This window comes from Sorex araneus, chromosome X (genome assembly GCF_027595985.1).
Source record: "Sorex araneus isolate mSorAra2 chromosome X, mSorAra2.pri, whole genome shotgun sequence".
Classification (NCBI taxonomy): domain Eukaryota; kingdom Metazoa; phylum Chordata; class Mammalia; order Eulipotyphla; family Soricidae; genus Sorex; species Sorex araneus.
Window position 1 is genome coordinate 229,682,228 of NC_073313.1, and position 17,048 is coordinate 229,699,275.

The following is a 17,048-nucleotide window of genomic DNA, read 5'->3' on the forward strand; positions in this document are numbered from 1 at the left end:
CTATTTATGAACTGAAGCTTTCAGTTCTTTATGACCCCTAATGAATTTTGCCAACAACTTAGGAATGGGTCTTTCCTGGCTTACAACCAATTACAGCCCATGAGGATCCTGTGGCAGCTTAAACCATACACAAACTCCTGACACAAAAACTGTGAGACAACAAACACTTGTTTTCTTAAGTCACTGTGTTCAAGATAATTTGCTATGGAACATTAGAATACTAACATACCTACTTTGTTCTAAACTATAGGAAGCACTCATCTGTTGCATGATTCATTCTTCAGAGTCTTCAAGACTGGACAGCATAGAGCAGATAGTAAAATCTCTTTGAGCATCTCTTGCATAAAAGGAAAAATGAGTGAGATGATTTATTGAGTAGAGCACTCGCCTTGCACATTGATCTGGGTTCAATCCCTGGAACTTCATATGGTCCCCCAAGCCCAGCGAGGAGTGATCTCTGAGCACAGAGCCATGAATAAGCCCTGAAAATTGCCAGGTCCAACCCAAAACACCAAAAGAAAAACAGCATCCTAAACATTATGTGGCATTAGAAAATAGAAGAACATTTACAGGCACAACTTGTGTACATAGATCTCTAAACTACACAAATTTGAGTAAATTACATAGTTGGACATTTAGTGCCTTTATAACTAAATTATTTTTTTTTTGGCAATGCAAAAGTTTCTTAATCTGATATAGCCTCATTTTTTTTTTTGCTTCTATTTGCTTGGTCAGTGGCATTCTGTCATAAAGCTATTTCTAGGGGCTGGAGTGATAGCACAGCAGGGAGGGCGTTTGCCTTGCACGCAGCTGACCTGGGTTTGATTCCCAGCATCCCATGTGGTCCCCTGAGCACTGCCAGGAATTAATTCCTGAGTGCATGAGCCAGGAGTAACCCCTGTGCATTGCCGGGTGTGACTTAAAAAGAAAAAAAACATAAAGCTATTTCTAGATTCAATTTCTTGAAGGATTCTGCATGTGTTCCTCAACAAAATTTATGAATTCCAGTCCAATATCAAGGTCTTTACTCCATTTTGAACTGACTTTTATGAAGTATGTAAGATAGGGGTCTGGGATATTCTTCTTTAACATATTACTAAGCAGTTTTCCCAGCACCATTTGTTGAAGAGGCATTCCTTGCTCTACTTCATACTCCTAGCTCCTTTGTATATAAGTGCCTATATAGCTGAACTGGACTGGAGCGATAGCACAGTGGGTAGGGTATTTGCCTTGCACACGGCAGACCCGAGTTCAATTCCTCCGTCCCTCTTGGAGAGCCTGGCAAGTTACCGAGAGTATCCCACCTGCACGGCAGAGCCTGGCAAGCTACCCATGGCGTATACAATATGCCCAAAACAGTAATAAGTCTCACAATGGAGATGTTTCTGGTGCCCGCTTAAGCAAATCGATGAACAACGGAATGACAGTGCTGCAGTGCTATATACCTGAAGATCTGTTTTGGGCTCTCAATTTTACTACACTGATTTGAGTGACCTGATATTCCGAGATTATTCCAGTACCACACTGTGTTAGTTACTATATCTTTACAGTATAATTAAAAGTTGGGGAAAGAAAAAGCTCCCATTTTCTTTTTTTTCCTAGAATTGCTTTGGCTATTGGAGAAGAGTGAGCGTACATGTGCTCTGTGTGTATTCATGTGTATGTGTGTGTGTGTGTGTGTGTGTGTGTGTTTATTGCTCCATACAAATTTTATAGCATTTTCAATGTCTGAAATGTCATAGTATTTTTTTTAAGGAACACATTCAATTTGTATAGTGCTTTGGGTAGGACTCTCTCTTTTACAATATTAACCCTCCCAGCCCTTCCAATCCATGAACAGGGGAGATGTTTCCATTTCCCATTTCCTGTGTCTTCTTTTATTTTAGTAGTGAATTACAGCTTTCTTTGTATTTTTTTTACTCTTTTGTTATGCTCATTCCCAGGTAGTGTTTTGAGTAATGATGGTAAATAGGAGTAAAATATTTTTTTTTCTCTCCTCTAATTCATTGTTCACATATAGAAATGCTCTGGAATTCTGCATGTATATTTTGTAGCCTGCCCCTTTACTGAAGTTTATTGTTTCTAGGAACTTCTTTGTAGAGTCCTTAGGGTCTTATAAGCATAGTACCATATCATTTGCAAATAGTGATAGTTCAACTTCTTTTCCAATCTGGATCCCCTTAATATCTCCTTCTTGCATAATTACTGCAGCAAAGACTTCCAATACTATATGAACAGTAGAGGTAAGAGTAGACAACCTTGTCTTGTGCCTAATTTTTGAGGGAAGTCTTCCAGTTTTTCACCAGTGAATACAGTGTTGGCTGTGAGAAATGATGATTACAATAAAAAGATGCCCCACAGACTGAGAGAAAATATTCGCACAACTGAAAAATTAAAGACACCACGCACTGAAACAATATTTGTACCGTTTTTATTTGTAAAAATAACCATCTGAATGCATTTCCATATTATATTACAGTGAAATACTTCATTACAGTTTAGCATTCAGTAGTTGAAAAGTATTAAACTGTGCTTGAGAAGATTCAGATTGGTTCAAAGTCATTCACGGAACAAAAAGTCATTTTCCTCATTTTTTTACAGTTGTGACATTTACCAGAATCATTCAACTCAATTTACATAAGAAAACATTACAGACAAAATCCCACTGAAGTCATTAAACAATATTTTATGCTGTTACAAATATGTTATGCAAAATATAACACTGGCACCAGATTTGTATCACCGTGCTTTGCAAATATATATTGCACATGCTAAAGCATAAAATATGTAGACAAAACTACCAAATAAAAGATATTTAGATTTTTTAGATCACTGCATAAAAAACGCATAGTATTACATTGTATACACACACTCAGATTGTCACTATTTAAAACGCCTTTCCCCTATAACACTGACCTATGGTTTACAGTTTTGTAAGAAGAAAGCATTTTAGCACTGCAAAATCAAACATAATTTCTAGAGGAAACTTCGGCATTTTCATATCAAAACAGGTAAAAGGGGAAATAGGAAAAAAGGCATACATTTAAGAAAAGGTTGAAATGAAACTCACTGGTCTTATATTGCTCTGATAACACTCAAATGAAAAAAATACAAAACATTTCACAGAACATTTCCAGAATATACAAATATAAAAAGGCACTCTAACTTCATATTACAAGACTAAGAAAGGGATGATGAGTTCTTCAACCATTGCAACAGATAAATGAACCAAGTTACTCAACAGTACAAATAGCTAGTGCAGCAAATCCATTTGATGTTCTTGTTCTAATTAATAAGAAAATAATGAAGTAAGCAGCTGTTTACTGCCTAAAGTACCAAAACATACAATGGTGCCCTTTTAGTAGTGACAAAGAGAAATCCCCTGAGCAATTTACTGTAGAATCAAAGCAGATTTTAGGCAATTTGGAGTTAGTAACATTTATTTACCAAGGATAGGCAGACACTGGTGAATATGTAAGTGCAATGTAGCATGATGCTCTGGTTGTGGTGAAAATAGTTTTAAAAATACAGTTAGGTAAAAGCACTAAAAACATGTTTTCTGCATTTTATTCTTGGACAGTTACACACAATTCTAATTTAAAGAGATGCACATAAAAAAAAACCATAGAATTCCTTGGTCTTGGTAGGAAGGAGAAATAGAAGGATTGGGAGGAAGGAGGGTGGGAGAAAGAGACAAAGAGGGAGAGGAAGAGAGAGACTGAGACTAATTCATAAACATGACTTTCACTTTGTTCCTTTGCCCTCCTTCTTTCAGTTAATAAGAGAGTGGGGGGAGTTAGAACAGAGCTCCATGGAGCCATGGAGGTAAAGTTCCATGGCTGTCACTGCTTTGTTGTTGTTACACTATACGGAAAAAAGTGGTAATGCTGTTATATCATCAAAGTAGGCATTTCATGTCATGATTTAACTGCTAAATTGGCAAGAGTTCCATTCATGTCCTGAAAGAGACAAAAATTTTTAGTGCTTCTTCAGCATTAGAACTCTCCATTTTCAGTGTTTTTGTAAAATCATTATTGCTTAATAGCAAATCATCTACTCAAAAATATTTATAAACAAAAAGAAGGGAGGAAGGAGGGAGGAATACAACATCGAGAATTTTAAAAAGCAGTATTGGTGGTGTGAAGATCTTCCAGGACAATTAATTTTCAATGAAATTCATGCCAATTATTATAGTCTTTTGAAGAGTTTTCATTTGTGTAGAAGACACATGAGCTTTAATTTAATCCAGGATATTTAAAAAGAAGAAAGATTTAAGTATTTTATAGTCACTTAAAAATATGATACAGCATTTTCTTTTTGATCCAAATAGAACACTGTTTTTAAAAATATTTCACAAACACTATAATGCAGAAATGTGGAGGGTGAAAATGGAGTTGATTAGAAAATATCATGAAACACCACCCAAATGCCACAGCTTTCTTTCCTCTCTCTTCAAGTAGACATAGACTTTTTCATTTCTCCTCTCTACACAGGTGTCCATACACTATCAATTCTTCGTTAAATTTATTGGGATCATGTGAGATTTACAATGTAATTGTAATTGGACGATTTCTGTATCTTCCTTAGGGTCACCTTGGTGCATATGATTCTCTGCACCCTACAGTTTTCATTTTTGCAAAAGAGCATCAGAATTGCAGTGTCTTCTAAGCTCTATACAGGCTACAATCTGAGGCTGAGTGATGGAAGCTGACCCCCTCTCCAACTGACTCCTGGAAGAATCTGAAGTTTCGCTGGAAACCTGAGCATTGGAAATGCTGGGGCCTCAGGACTGCTGGTTAGCCAAGGAGAATTTCTGTGTATTTTGCTTTTTTGTTACTCCAAGTAAGACACATAGTCGTTAAAACAGAGAACAACCAATGGATGTTTCCTTGGCAATTATTTCTTTTCAAATAAATATAAGCCACTTACATCAGAATTTTATGAACATTTTCCATAATTTGGCAAAAAATGAAAGAAAAAGAAAAGCTAGTTACAGTTACAAATGTTAAGCCATCAACTGGAAATCTGAGTAATAAGAAATACAAAATACAACAAAGACTGTCACACATAAAAGTTACATTTAACTCCAAAAAAAGCTACTTCAGTTCTCACTTCCATTTTGAAGGAAAACAATTTATATCTTCCATTTTATACTGAAGCATTTTGGTCCTCATGTATAGCTGGTTGATGAACTACAGACATATCTATATATATATGCACATGCATATATGTATGAGCATGTGCATAACTTTTAGAGTCTCATTCTTCTTTTTGTACAGCTATTCCAGATGCGGAACGGGGTCCATTTGACCTAGAAGCTTTGGCAGAGGGAGTAGACACAGTATTCACTATGTTGATTTCATCAATGAGCAAGTAGCAATTGGCTTTAATTTCCATATCACCTAATTTTACTTCCTGCTTTCATTTCTTTGTTCCCTTTTGCAGTCACTTACTAGGCATGAACTTGACTGAGAAGCTCATTGAACATTTTACTATTGCTGAAGGATGTTGATAGCTCTGATATTTTAAAAAATGTATTCTCAATTAAGGACAGATTAATAAGGAATAGTTACATACTAAGTGTGCGTATGGCCCAAAGTTTTGATGGTTTGTAATTTTCACTTGAAATGACATTTGATAGATTTGGGTTCAATCTTTCAGGTAAAAATTAGTTTCAGGTTTGGAGAGCACTGGGTGCCCTGTTTGTGTTTAATAAAAAGAAAGCAACTCTCACCTTCAATTTTCAGTGAACTTTTCTATTTATCTGGCAATCTGAATAAAAAATCCTCAGAAGGAAGTTCTGGATATTTAAGTGCTTACTACAGAGAGGATATGAATAAATTAGACTCCCTTAAAAAGATTATTACAGGCTTTATTTCTGAAGATGAACACTTTTACCTTTGGCTTCTATTGAGGAAGTAAACATCAGAATGAGAAAAGGTTTGAGGTATTTCCTACCAACCTCTTCCCTCCCCTCCTGGGGACAGGAATGTCCCATTGATATATCTTCTGAGAACTCACTGCTGAGTGAGCAAATGACAAAAAATATGTCTTTATAAAGAACACCTCCCTCTCAGTTGCATTATCCCCAAAGAAAAAGAATTAAATGCATTAAAAAAAAAAACCCTTACTTAAAATGAGAGGTAGATTTTTCCAAGTATCTTAGATCTATGGAAACATGAAACAAATCAAGATCAGGGCCCATCTGTGTGAATGCTTTGCCAGAACAGTCAAGCTGCCCTCCCATTCAGTTTGATGAATTCCGTCTCTACTGGCTTCAGGAAGGTGGGGCCCACCATAATACTTGAACACAATATAAACCTGGAGTTCAGCTTCTATCCCTTCCTCCTTTGTGAGTAATCAAGGAAAAGCTTCTAGAGTTCAAAGTCAAAAAGTTTCCGAATCAGAATCATTTTCATTGTACCCATCCTCTGAGCCTATGTTGTTACTGCACAGACTAACCATGCTACCCAGATTGGAGAGGGTCGTTCTGCTCAAATGATCTTTTTTAAAACAAACGAAGTTGACAGCCGTCATTGTATTGGAAGGAGAAAAAGGCATCATGGTAGCCAAAATGAGGGCCAGGCAGTCAGCCACGTCTTTGTTAGGAGCACAAGCCAGGGCCGGGGTATGACCTGGGCGTAAATGCAGACAAGGCAGTGGTTAGTCCAGGAATCCAGTGGTGGCAGCATGAGCTTCTGACAATACATCTCCTTTGACCCCACACACAGAGATGTATGTTGAGTTAGAAATCATGCCAGGCAAAGGAGGAGTTACTGCCCACAGTCATGCCAGGAGTGAGGCTAGGGGGGCAGGGAAGGAAAGACATTTTATGGAGGGTTTTTGGGGGGCTGTTTTTGGGTCTCCCCACTCTGCAGCTTACAGGACAACAACAAACACTCAATCATACCTAGTTGGGCAGAATTACAGTTTTTAACTCGTGAACAGACACACGAGAAGGGAGGGGTAGGACACAGTTCCACACAAACAACAGGACAACCAGGAGATGTTTCCAGTGGAAGCACAGGCCCCTCAGGCTTGGGCCAGACACACTCATTCTGAGAACAACGGCTTTCAATGGTAGGTAATCGTGTGTTCAGTTAGAAAAGATATTGGAAACCGAATGTCTGTGAAGGTGAGTTATGCCATTTTGCCACTTTCTGTTTATTTTCTGTGAAATATGCGCCAATGAACTGGTTCTAGTGAAATGGAATTATTTGAATAGATCACACACAGAAAAGCACTGGCTGTGATTAAAAATTAAACATCTAAGGGAAATTTAACAGCTTTTTAAAATCTCACTACTGCCAACCTAAATTCTAAATGTGACAGATATGGGAATACTGCTATTTGCCCTAAAGGTTGTGTTATTCTCTGCCTCAGACTTGGTGTCCAAAGTAAAAGAAGAAATCAGTTCAAGGAATAAAACAGGTGCTGTGGGGCCAGAGAATTCTCTGGTTTGTTTAGTGCCCTTCTCTAACCTCGATTCAACTGGTCTGAAAGGGTCTTCCTGCCCATTCTGCTGGCTAAAATTCCTACACCACTCATTCATTTATTCAGAGGAACTAGCTTGAGAAAATGGAATGTTCTGTTGAACTGACTTCTGTCTCTGATCCTCAACCTTCGCCGATATATTATTCCTCTCTGGCATGATAGCAAACAGGAATATACAACTTTCCTCACCTTCTATTCCTTCTGGGCTTGTCATTACATCAGAGCTCTGCAGGGGAGCCCCAAATGTCCCCAAACCTCTGGATGCATCTAAGCTCTGAGACAGACCTTAGTTTTACTTAGTTTTATCACTTATCTTCACTGCTAAACTAACCACAGGTGTGACTTAGAACTGAGGAGGTAAAACTGAACTATCCTGGTTTCTTGGGTCATTTTGGATAAAAACCTGTGGACCTATTATGCATACTGACTCATGTATTTCAGGGTGATAAGAGGGTAAGGGATGGTGAAATGAGTAAACCAAGAAGATGGAATCAGAGAGAGAAAGAGCCTTCTGGGCCTCCTAGATGAATGAGGTTGGGGATGGAGCAGGGTACATGCTAGGATAAATGGGGCTGCAAAACAAAAACTAATAGGAGTTAGCTAATGATGTCATATGGCTGCTTACTTCTGAGAAATAGGCATGAGCTGCTAATTCCAATACCTGTAATAAGCAGTTAATTGAATTATGTTAAAACATTTTATAATACTTTGATTAAATGACATAAATAATGCCACAATTTAAAATGTATTAAATTCATAAATATCCAGAAGTTCCCTCTTGCTCCCCAAGCTTAAGAGGCAGCGTGCGTAACATGGTAGTTCAATACCATCTAGTAGTTAGTATTAATTAGCTTTCAAAAATTCTTAGGAAGCAGAGCAGAAAGCTTCTGTTAAGAATTAATTCATTTAGAAAAGGAACATTATAGATTAGGAGAAGTTTTCAAGAATAGACAGACATTAATTAAAATTTTTTACTCATATTCCCCAAATATTCATACAGGGAATATGAGTTCTGACATCTTCGTTTTAAGAGGCAGGAATAAGTTTGATCTCAGAATGAACTGAAATACAGAGACCTAGGGTTTTTATTTGAGCCCTTGAGCATGCACTAATGACATGGATAATCCCTAACACTTCAGCGGATGCTGTCAGAATTTTGAACAGCAAGCTGAAAGCTTTCTGTGTTCAAAATATTTGAACACACGCGCTGAGGAGTTAGGGACCAGCAGCTGACATTACATGCATATGGAAGGCACTGGTGGATACAGAGAGACCAGGTGTTTTACAAAGACAGACGGGACAAAATATCCTTGCTTGAGGTCTCACACACAAGGAACTTCCATGGGGGATAATATCCTTACTACCTTTTATACTACTCCCTATCTTTTCTCATTTTCCTTTTTTCTTCAGCCAAAATATGCTGCAGTTATTCATTTTTTTCCCCCACTTACCATTTTCATCGACAGCTAGTACACAGGCTCCTTTGGCCAGCAACTCCTCAACTACAACCTTCAAGCCATTGCGCGCAGCAATGTGGAGGGGTCTGAAAAAAATGACACTGAGCATCAACTGGGATACATCTTTTGTGTGAAAACATGTTATCTGGTGTGGGAAGCCATCATCCTAACAAAAAACTCAAGATCAGAAAAGTCCTGGGCAAAACAATTTAGGTCTCTCAGTATAAAGTGGGGCAGTAAACATTCACCCAGGAAAGAACAGAATAGCTAATGGGACCATGAAAGTGTGCCTAGGAAAATATAGAGTAAAATAGTTTAGGGTTTTGTAGCTGCAAAGGGAAAAAAGAGTGAAACATAGAATAAGAAACTGTTATGACTTTGTATTTTAAGGGTGCCTGCTTGATTGGCTATGTGAAATATCCCAGCCTCTGCTCGTCATGCACCCACTGAATTTTGTTGTGCTTACTAAGTATTCTCAGTGTCTCTGTCAACTTAAACAACGGCTCATGTGTTTGTGAAGGCAGGGCTGGGGAAGCATTATTGTATTGAATAATGGCCAGCCTGTGATCTCAAGGCTGCTCAGGCAACCCCAAAGCTTGGACAGTCTTTGTATGCTTGTTTTTCTCCTTGCATGGTTGTTTGTCTCATTCTCTGCAACCAACCCTGTTGGATGCCAGCTGAAGGTGCTAATCGGTTGTCTCTACTATAATAAATTGCCATAATCTGTGCTTTGCTAATATTGATAAAAGGAAGAAAGTACTTAAGCAGAATTGATAAATTTTATGTGGAATTTTTAACTTAAGGGGGCTTTTAAAAAAATAGATCTTTTCTATGTATTAATACTCTAACTGTCCTTACAAGTTGGCCCAGATTTTTCTGAAGCTACTACAAATACTTTTCATCTCAAACAACCTCAATGACAGTAAACAAGAAACCAGAGGCAGAACTCAAGTTCTGGTATGTTTTTTAGAAGGCTCTTTACCCTTTGAGTTTCTCTCCTAGCACTGGAATCAATCCCTTTTCACATACTCATCAATATGATTGGTATTAACATCACCCATATATAAACATAAACATTCTTTGATGTAATTAAACATATGAAATATTTTAGACTTTATAACACTTTAAAGAATAATGTCAAACTTCACATATCCTGCTATGTATAATGCAAGTAATCATCAAGAAAGAAAATATCTTACTATTCCTTTGCTCTTAAAACAAGTACCTAAGTAATTTTCTAAACTGGAAAATGGTGCAGCTTTTAGCTCTTTCATTGTGTGGCATACACTGGATTACATCACAATGTAATGAAAACAAATAGCTTAGAAACTTTTCAAATGTATTCTGGGAACCTGATTTATTAAACCATCATTTTCTAGTAATAAAACAAAATGCTAATATTTTTATATAGAGATTTTCTAATAACCAAATGAATTTATAATAATAGCTTATTCAAATATAATCTACAAAGAAAATATACGCCCTGTAAAATTCTACAAAGGAATATCAAAGTAATGATTCTAACTGAAAAAGACCTTGCCTGCCTTTGTAGACATGCAACTATAAGAGAAGCCTGGTTGGATCTTTCACTGCTGTTTCCCTGTGCTAGCCCAACATAAAGCAAGCTCTTCATATCTGTAGAATAAATCACTTTGAATCTTTATCCCAGTTCAACTTTAAAAGTCACTTACGTCTGCAGTGCATTATTTTTTGCATTAATAAGGCTCTCATCTTGTATCTTGTCAAGTATTAACAAGGCACATTTTTCATGACCCTAATAAAGAAAAACAGGTAAGAAACAAAAGAAAGACACAGAACATTTCTGGAATAAAATCACTTCAATGTGCTTTTTAATTTAAAATAGATGCCTCTCCATCTAAAAAACATTTCATAAAACTATTTTCAATGTAATTCTTTTACCTTTTGAAAAGCAAACAGTTAAAGGATCCTATATACTCTAAGATTCAGAGTAAGGTATATTAAGACTTGGTTCATGTAAGCCTGATACAAAATTTTACTATTTCAAAGATAACTTTTAGAATTAATGTTCAGAGAATAGAAGAAGATGCTAGATTAGCTAGGTCAGTTGGCTTGGCACGCAAAGTGGAATTAGGAGTACTCGTCAAATCCTTCCCAACCCCTTTCTAAGCCTTCATTAACAATTCAGTGCTCTTTCTATCCTAGGAATGCCCATTAATTGATTGATCATTTGTATAAACCATCATCTGCCTTATTAGAATATGTCAAGAAAACTCATCTTAAAAATTTTTATTTTTTAAAATTTATTTAGTCACTGTGAAGTTACAAAGTTATTTATGATTGGGTTTCAGGCACACAATAGACACCAATCCCTTCACAAGCATCCACTTCCCTCCACCAATTCCCCCATCCCCACTTGCCACCCACCCACCAGTCTACCTCTATGAGAGGTGCTTTATATACATTGTATAAATGTACATATATGTATATAAATGTATATATACATGTATGTATATTTCTTTTGCACCATGGTTTATAGCACGGTTGGACAGAGATTCATACATAAAGTTTTACCACCATGAAAGTTCATTCTTCCTCAATCAGGGGGTGATATCTTTGTGTCTTATGAAATAAATGATTGATAATTTTAAAAGTCAACTGATGAATCAGAGAGCCTTTCACTATTTCCCATTTTGTCCTGATAAGGTCATATTTCCTAAGCCCTTGTTGCTCTAAACATATCACAGACTTGCAGCATTACCTAGGACTTAGAAATGTTGAGTCCCAGGTTGCACTCCAGATCTGCTAAACCAGAATCTGAATTGTAAACCGATTCCTTAGGGGATTCATTTTCACTATAAAGTCTAAAAAACATGACTTCCTGTATTCATTATCAAACTCCACCTTGAAATGCATGCTAGGAAATACTATTTTTGTAGTTTGCATGGATTGCCCAGAGCATAAAGTGAGAAGATGCAAATTAAATAAATAACACTTCTGTTATCACTGGCATAAAATACACCTTTAACATTATAGCAATACTAAAATAAACCACAATCACTGGTGTCAACTAGCATCACACTGTTATGATGTATAGGGAACATCTTAAATACCATTTTAGGAATGTTCATGGAAGTTTTCATTCTGATGTACTACTGGTACAGTGTAAATAGGACATTATGGCTTTATGATTTGATCTTTAAGAGGTTTATAGTCTTAGACTCAAGAATTTCCCTTTAAGGAATTTATTTTAAAAAAATGGGTAAGAAACCCTTAAAAATAAATGACAAACTATTCTTTATAGTAGCATATATTTGAAAATAAGCAAATATCTAACAACAAGGGATAGATAAAGAATGGTCTATTCCTAAGGTGAGATACCAAATATTACTATCAAATATAATGTTTGAAAGAAAGATCCATTATATATGATACAGCAATTAAAAGGTAGTTATTAAGCAGTACAGAAAATCATATGGACCTTTATAATTTTTTTAAGAGAGCAGGAACTTTGCATCCTAACATTAACATAATCCTACTTAAAAAAAATAAGCTCAAATACATTTTTTGTACTGACCTATCTATTCACTAGAAAAAAGAAAGGACATCAATGCAAATAAACACATTAATTTGTCTTACAAAAGTAATACTGGCTATATGATTACAATGTCTTCAAATGGAAGAAAATTGAAACTAAAACTAATTATATTTTATTTTTGGGTTTTGCAGCCATACCCAGTGGTGTTTTGGGCTTATTCCTGGATCTGCATTCAGGGATCATTCCTGGCAAGGTCAGGGAATGATGTGGGGTAGTGGGAATCAAACCCAGGTCAGTCATGTGCAAGGTAAGCATCTTACCTGTTGTACTATCACTCCAGCCTCAGAACTGCTTATATTTTCAAAGTCTGTGACTAAGGTCCAAACCTATGTTGAAACCCAAATTTTGGAGGGTGCAGGAATTTGGCTCGTGTGGGGCCATGGGTTTAAGTTCAGCATTTCTCCTCATGCAGAGTGAGATCCCAGTGAAGCACTGCTAGGTACCACAACAAAGTGTGCAATTTCTAGGACACAGTAGCCAAGGATGCGCAAGTAGCACAACCAAAAGTATATTATCCGCCACCCGGCAAGCACTGACCAAAGTGTACAACACCGTAACTAAAGTGTGTGTGAGGGTCATAACCACCAACCAGACACATATCAGTGTGTGAACTGATAAATAAAACAAAATGTGGTATGTCAGCCATGGAGAGACACAGGAACAGTATCAAGATAGATGGTATCAAAAGCAAGTGGAAAATGCCATTAACCCTTTGCTTCCCCACTTCCCTTTTTCACTCCATTTATAGTTGACAACATCCTGGGGAAATAAACATCTTAATTAAGAACCGTGGTAGAGATAAAATTTATCTGACATCATTGCTAGTATTATTATTATTATTCTTGCTAAACTAAGTAACAGAGTTTCCAAGTTTATTTACATACTTTACTACTAGCCAAATGTAAGGATGTGTTCAGGTCCTTGTCCTTTAGAGTCAGATCAGCCTGGGCACTATTTACCAAAATATCTATAGAAAAAAAATAAGAGAGAATTATTAAGACACTAATTAGACACATTCTGAAGAAGTTTTTACTATCCAAAAAATAGCATGTTTAAAATAGCCCATTATAACAATATTTAATGGTTTTAAAGAAAAGAGGAGAAATTTATTGACCTATTTATTGGTGTATCTGTTCTACCCAAATCCAAGTTCTATACAGAGGCATTAATTGTAATTATCTTGACAGTTTCACATTTCCAGGCAAAGTGACTTTGAGGCTATGTTTGGTTTCTAAATGCTAAGGGGTTTTACTGCGGGAAGGTTGGCTCACTTTGACAAATTGCCCCAATAAACCACTAACTGGAAATGAAGACAATTAGCAAGCAGAATCAGGCAGCTAAAATAAAATGCTTTTTTTTAAACATATGAAACCAAGAAGAGAGCTGATGTCTTTTTAACATATGAAACCAAGAAGAGAGCCGTTTCTTTGTTTCGAAATAGACACAAATGTGAGGCCCCCTGTCAGGCACATACCTACAGCGCCCGCCTGTCCGTTCTCAGCAGCCATCATCAGCGCTGTCTTCCCTGAATTGTCGGCTGCATTCACTTGAGCATTGTGTCTTAGAAGAAGCTGCAAGCATTCTACATGATCGGTAAATGCTGCCGCGTGAAGTGGTGTCCTAACAATTTTGAACAAACATGATTTTCATTTTCTTTACACTTAACATACAAAAAATAACATAGAAAATAATAAAATAAATTTAACATGCTCCCTTTACCCAAATCTCAGAGAAACATGTGCCTGGTACTGTCTCAGAACTTAGGGCCATGGATGTTACTCAGCAGTAGAGTACCTGCTTCTTATGTGTGAGGCCCTGGGCTTAATACCTGACCCCACAAAAAAAAAACAAAGAAAAAAACAAAACCTTCTTGTTTGCAGAGATAATAATCCATCCATCATTTATTGAAGGTGGACCTTTATGAATGAGTCCCCTTAAACTTAGGGGGCATATACGATGACACTGGTAATGAAATTAGTCTCTTTAGTGATCCTTTAATCTTGAGTTCTAGTACTTCTTGCTCATCTTTGATTGTTTCCAAATTAAGTTTTACATTTTTAGAAAATTAGCTGCATTAAAAGTTTTAAATAAGTAATGTTTTTAAAAACTCATATCATCCAATGCAGGTAATTTTTTGGTAGGATAATTTAGTATTGGTTATCAAAATTCAGAACTATAAATCTTTTAATCAAGTTGTTTCACTTCCAGAGCTTCATCTCCTAGATTTATTAGTTATATGAATACACACAGGTACTAAACAATTCACTGTACAACTCTTTGAAATATCAAAATACTGTAAACAAGTGTTTAACAGTCAATAGAAATGACCCCTGAAAGTATAATTTTTAAACAAGTTTTTAAAATATGGTAAATCTACATATTCTGATATGTAAAGATCTCCAAGATATAACAAAAGTAGAACACTGCTATAGAATACTCTCATAAAATTAATATATGCATATATATTAGTTTTGCATATGTATTTACAGCTGTGTGTAGAAAATATTTGAGAATATTAAAATTTGGAAAGAACAGTTTAAAGAAGTTTTCTCAGTAGGAGAATTTGATACTTCATGGCTAAGAAAAACATTTTCTTGTATAATATACCTTTATGCACTTAATATTTAAAACTATGCCAATAAAATTTTTTTCAATAAAAATATGTTTGAATATTCTGAAATCATAAAACTCAGACTAGGACTCATTAATACAAGAGAGAGACATGACATATTAGGATACTTACCTGCCTTTGTCATCTCTACAATTTACAATACTGGAATCTATGGCCCCAAGTAGCATTGATGCACAATTCTCATGATCATTTATTCTAAAATAAAAGTGAATTTAAAAATTTTTAATTCTTGCTCTTTAAAAAGTTATATATTCCCTTCCTTGCCATCTTCCTATGCTCTATATAATAATCAGAAGTATTCTAAGAAAAAATCTAGTGCAAATATCTGTAGTCTATGTTTTGTTAAAATGATTAAAGAAGACAATTTTGATGACACAGGTCTTATTTAACACTCTGTGTGTGTGTGTGTGTGTGTGTGTGTGTGTGTGTGAACAGAACTTGCAGCTTTATACACACAGGGCAAGTGCTCTACCCCTGAGCCAATCCCCAGTCCCCAACTTTATTAAGATTTATTAGGCAGTCTCTGTTCAAGAGTTCTGAGAATTCATGAAGCCAGGATGGGAACTGAAACCGACTTCTAATGCCGCGTAGAATCTGGTTTAGACCAGAGAGCTACAGCTCAAACATGAATTTTTAAAAATATACCCAGGCTGGAGCAATAGCACAGCCGGTAGGGCATTTGCTTTGTACATGGCCGACCCAGGTTTGATTCCCAGCATCCCATATAGTCCGCTGAGCACCACCAGGAGTGACTCCTGAGTGCATGAGCCAGGAATAACCCCTGAGCAATGCTGGGTGTAATCCAAATAAAGCAAAAAAAGGAAAAAAAGAAATATTCTGAGCTTCCAGAAAAGTTCTGGGACAGTCATACAGGGACTGCACAGCAGTTCATAGTAACTAAAAGACTACAGGAATTTTTGACATACGATTGTAGCATTATTTCACATAAGTCTACAACAACTGAGGGTTTGGAGCAATAAAGACAAGAAAATTAGACTGTGGTATGAGGGGAAGAAATTAAGCAATAAAGTTGTACTGGTTTTGGCCAATGGCACATCAAAAACAATTAGGGCATTCATCACTATAAAGAAATATCACCAGATGAAGACTATATCTATTGTTAAGGAATATCTCAGAAGGTAAAATGAGAAAATTGGTAAGTGCAGGTGGAATGCTTATCACCTAAATCTAATACTCCTCGGTGAAGTTGGTCAGGAAACAGTAGATCAATAGGGCAAACTCAAGAAAATTTCCAAGGAGGAGTGTGCAGGTGAAGAGAATCAAATGACATAAGCTTGCAGTTATAAAATCAATGACACAGGTATATAATGTACAATATATGATTATAATTACTAATACTGTATTGCAAATTTGGATGTTGCTGAGAGGATCAATCTTTAAAGCTCCCACCATAAGAAAGAACTATATCTGGTAATAAATGGCAACTATACTAATCATGGTAACCATTTTGTAATATAAATAAATATTAGGTCACTATTATGTTGTACATCTGAAATTAGTATAATAATATATGCCAATAATTCTTATGTAAAAAATAAAGTTGACTTGCAATAAGTTTTAATGTAAAACAAAACAAAATTTCCAATGCAAAGGCGTGTTTTTGTTAAGTATGAATTTGTCTCCAAGACGCTAAAGGTTTCACTAAAGAAATAAGATCCTCTAATTTCAAAGAATGGGATAATCCTCTTTCTGTCAAAACTGCTTATTTTGCATATTAAGGACTGCTGTCCTAAACAATGTACATCTCAATAAAAATAACAATCTTACTTAGACAACACTACAGTATGTCCATTCAGTGAGATAAGGTTGCTCATGTGTGAAATACATTTGAAATAGGAGTTACCAAATTAACAGAACAGGTTACTTA

At 36.1% G+C, this 17,048-nt stretch overlaps 1 protein-coding gene across 4 annotated transcripts in view; it reads right to left on the minus strand.

Moving 5' to 3' along the window:
* Positions 1-4,475: 4,475 nt before the first annotated feature.
* The window catches only part of ANKRD44 (ankyrin repeat domain 44), a 341,805-nt gene continuing 329,232 nt past the window's right edge, over positions 4,476-17,048 (minus strand). For 3 of the 4 annotated variants that reach the window (XM_055122139.1, XM_055122138.1, XM_004601239.3), the window contains exons 23-28: positions 15,272-15,355; positions 14,003-14,148; positions 13,413-13,495; positions 10,643-10,725; positions 8,946-9,037; positions 4,476-5,318 (exon numbers count right to left, since the gene is read on the minus strand). In XM_055122139.1, coding sequence (XP_054978114.1) covers positions 5,260-5,318; positions 8,946-9,037; positions 10,643-10,725; positions 13,413-13,495; positions 14,003-14,148; positions 15,272-15,355 — 547 coding nt within the window. In that variant the 3' untranslated portion in view covers positions 4,476-5,259. Of the gene's footprint in view, positions 6,636-8,119; positions 8,156-8,945; positions 9,038-10,642; positions 10,726-13,412; positions 13,496-14,002; positions 14,149-15,271; positions 15,356-17,048 lie in introns of all 4 variants that reach the window. The other variant, XM_055122137.1, reaches the window with a different exon arrangement.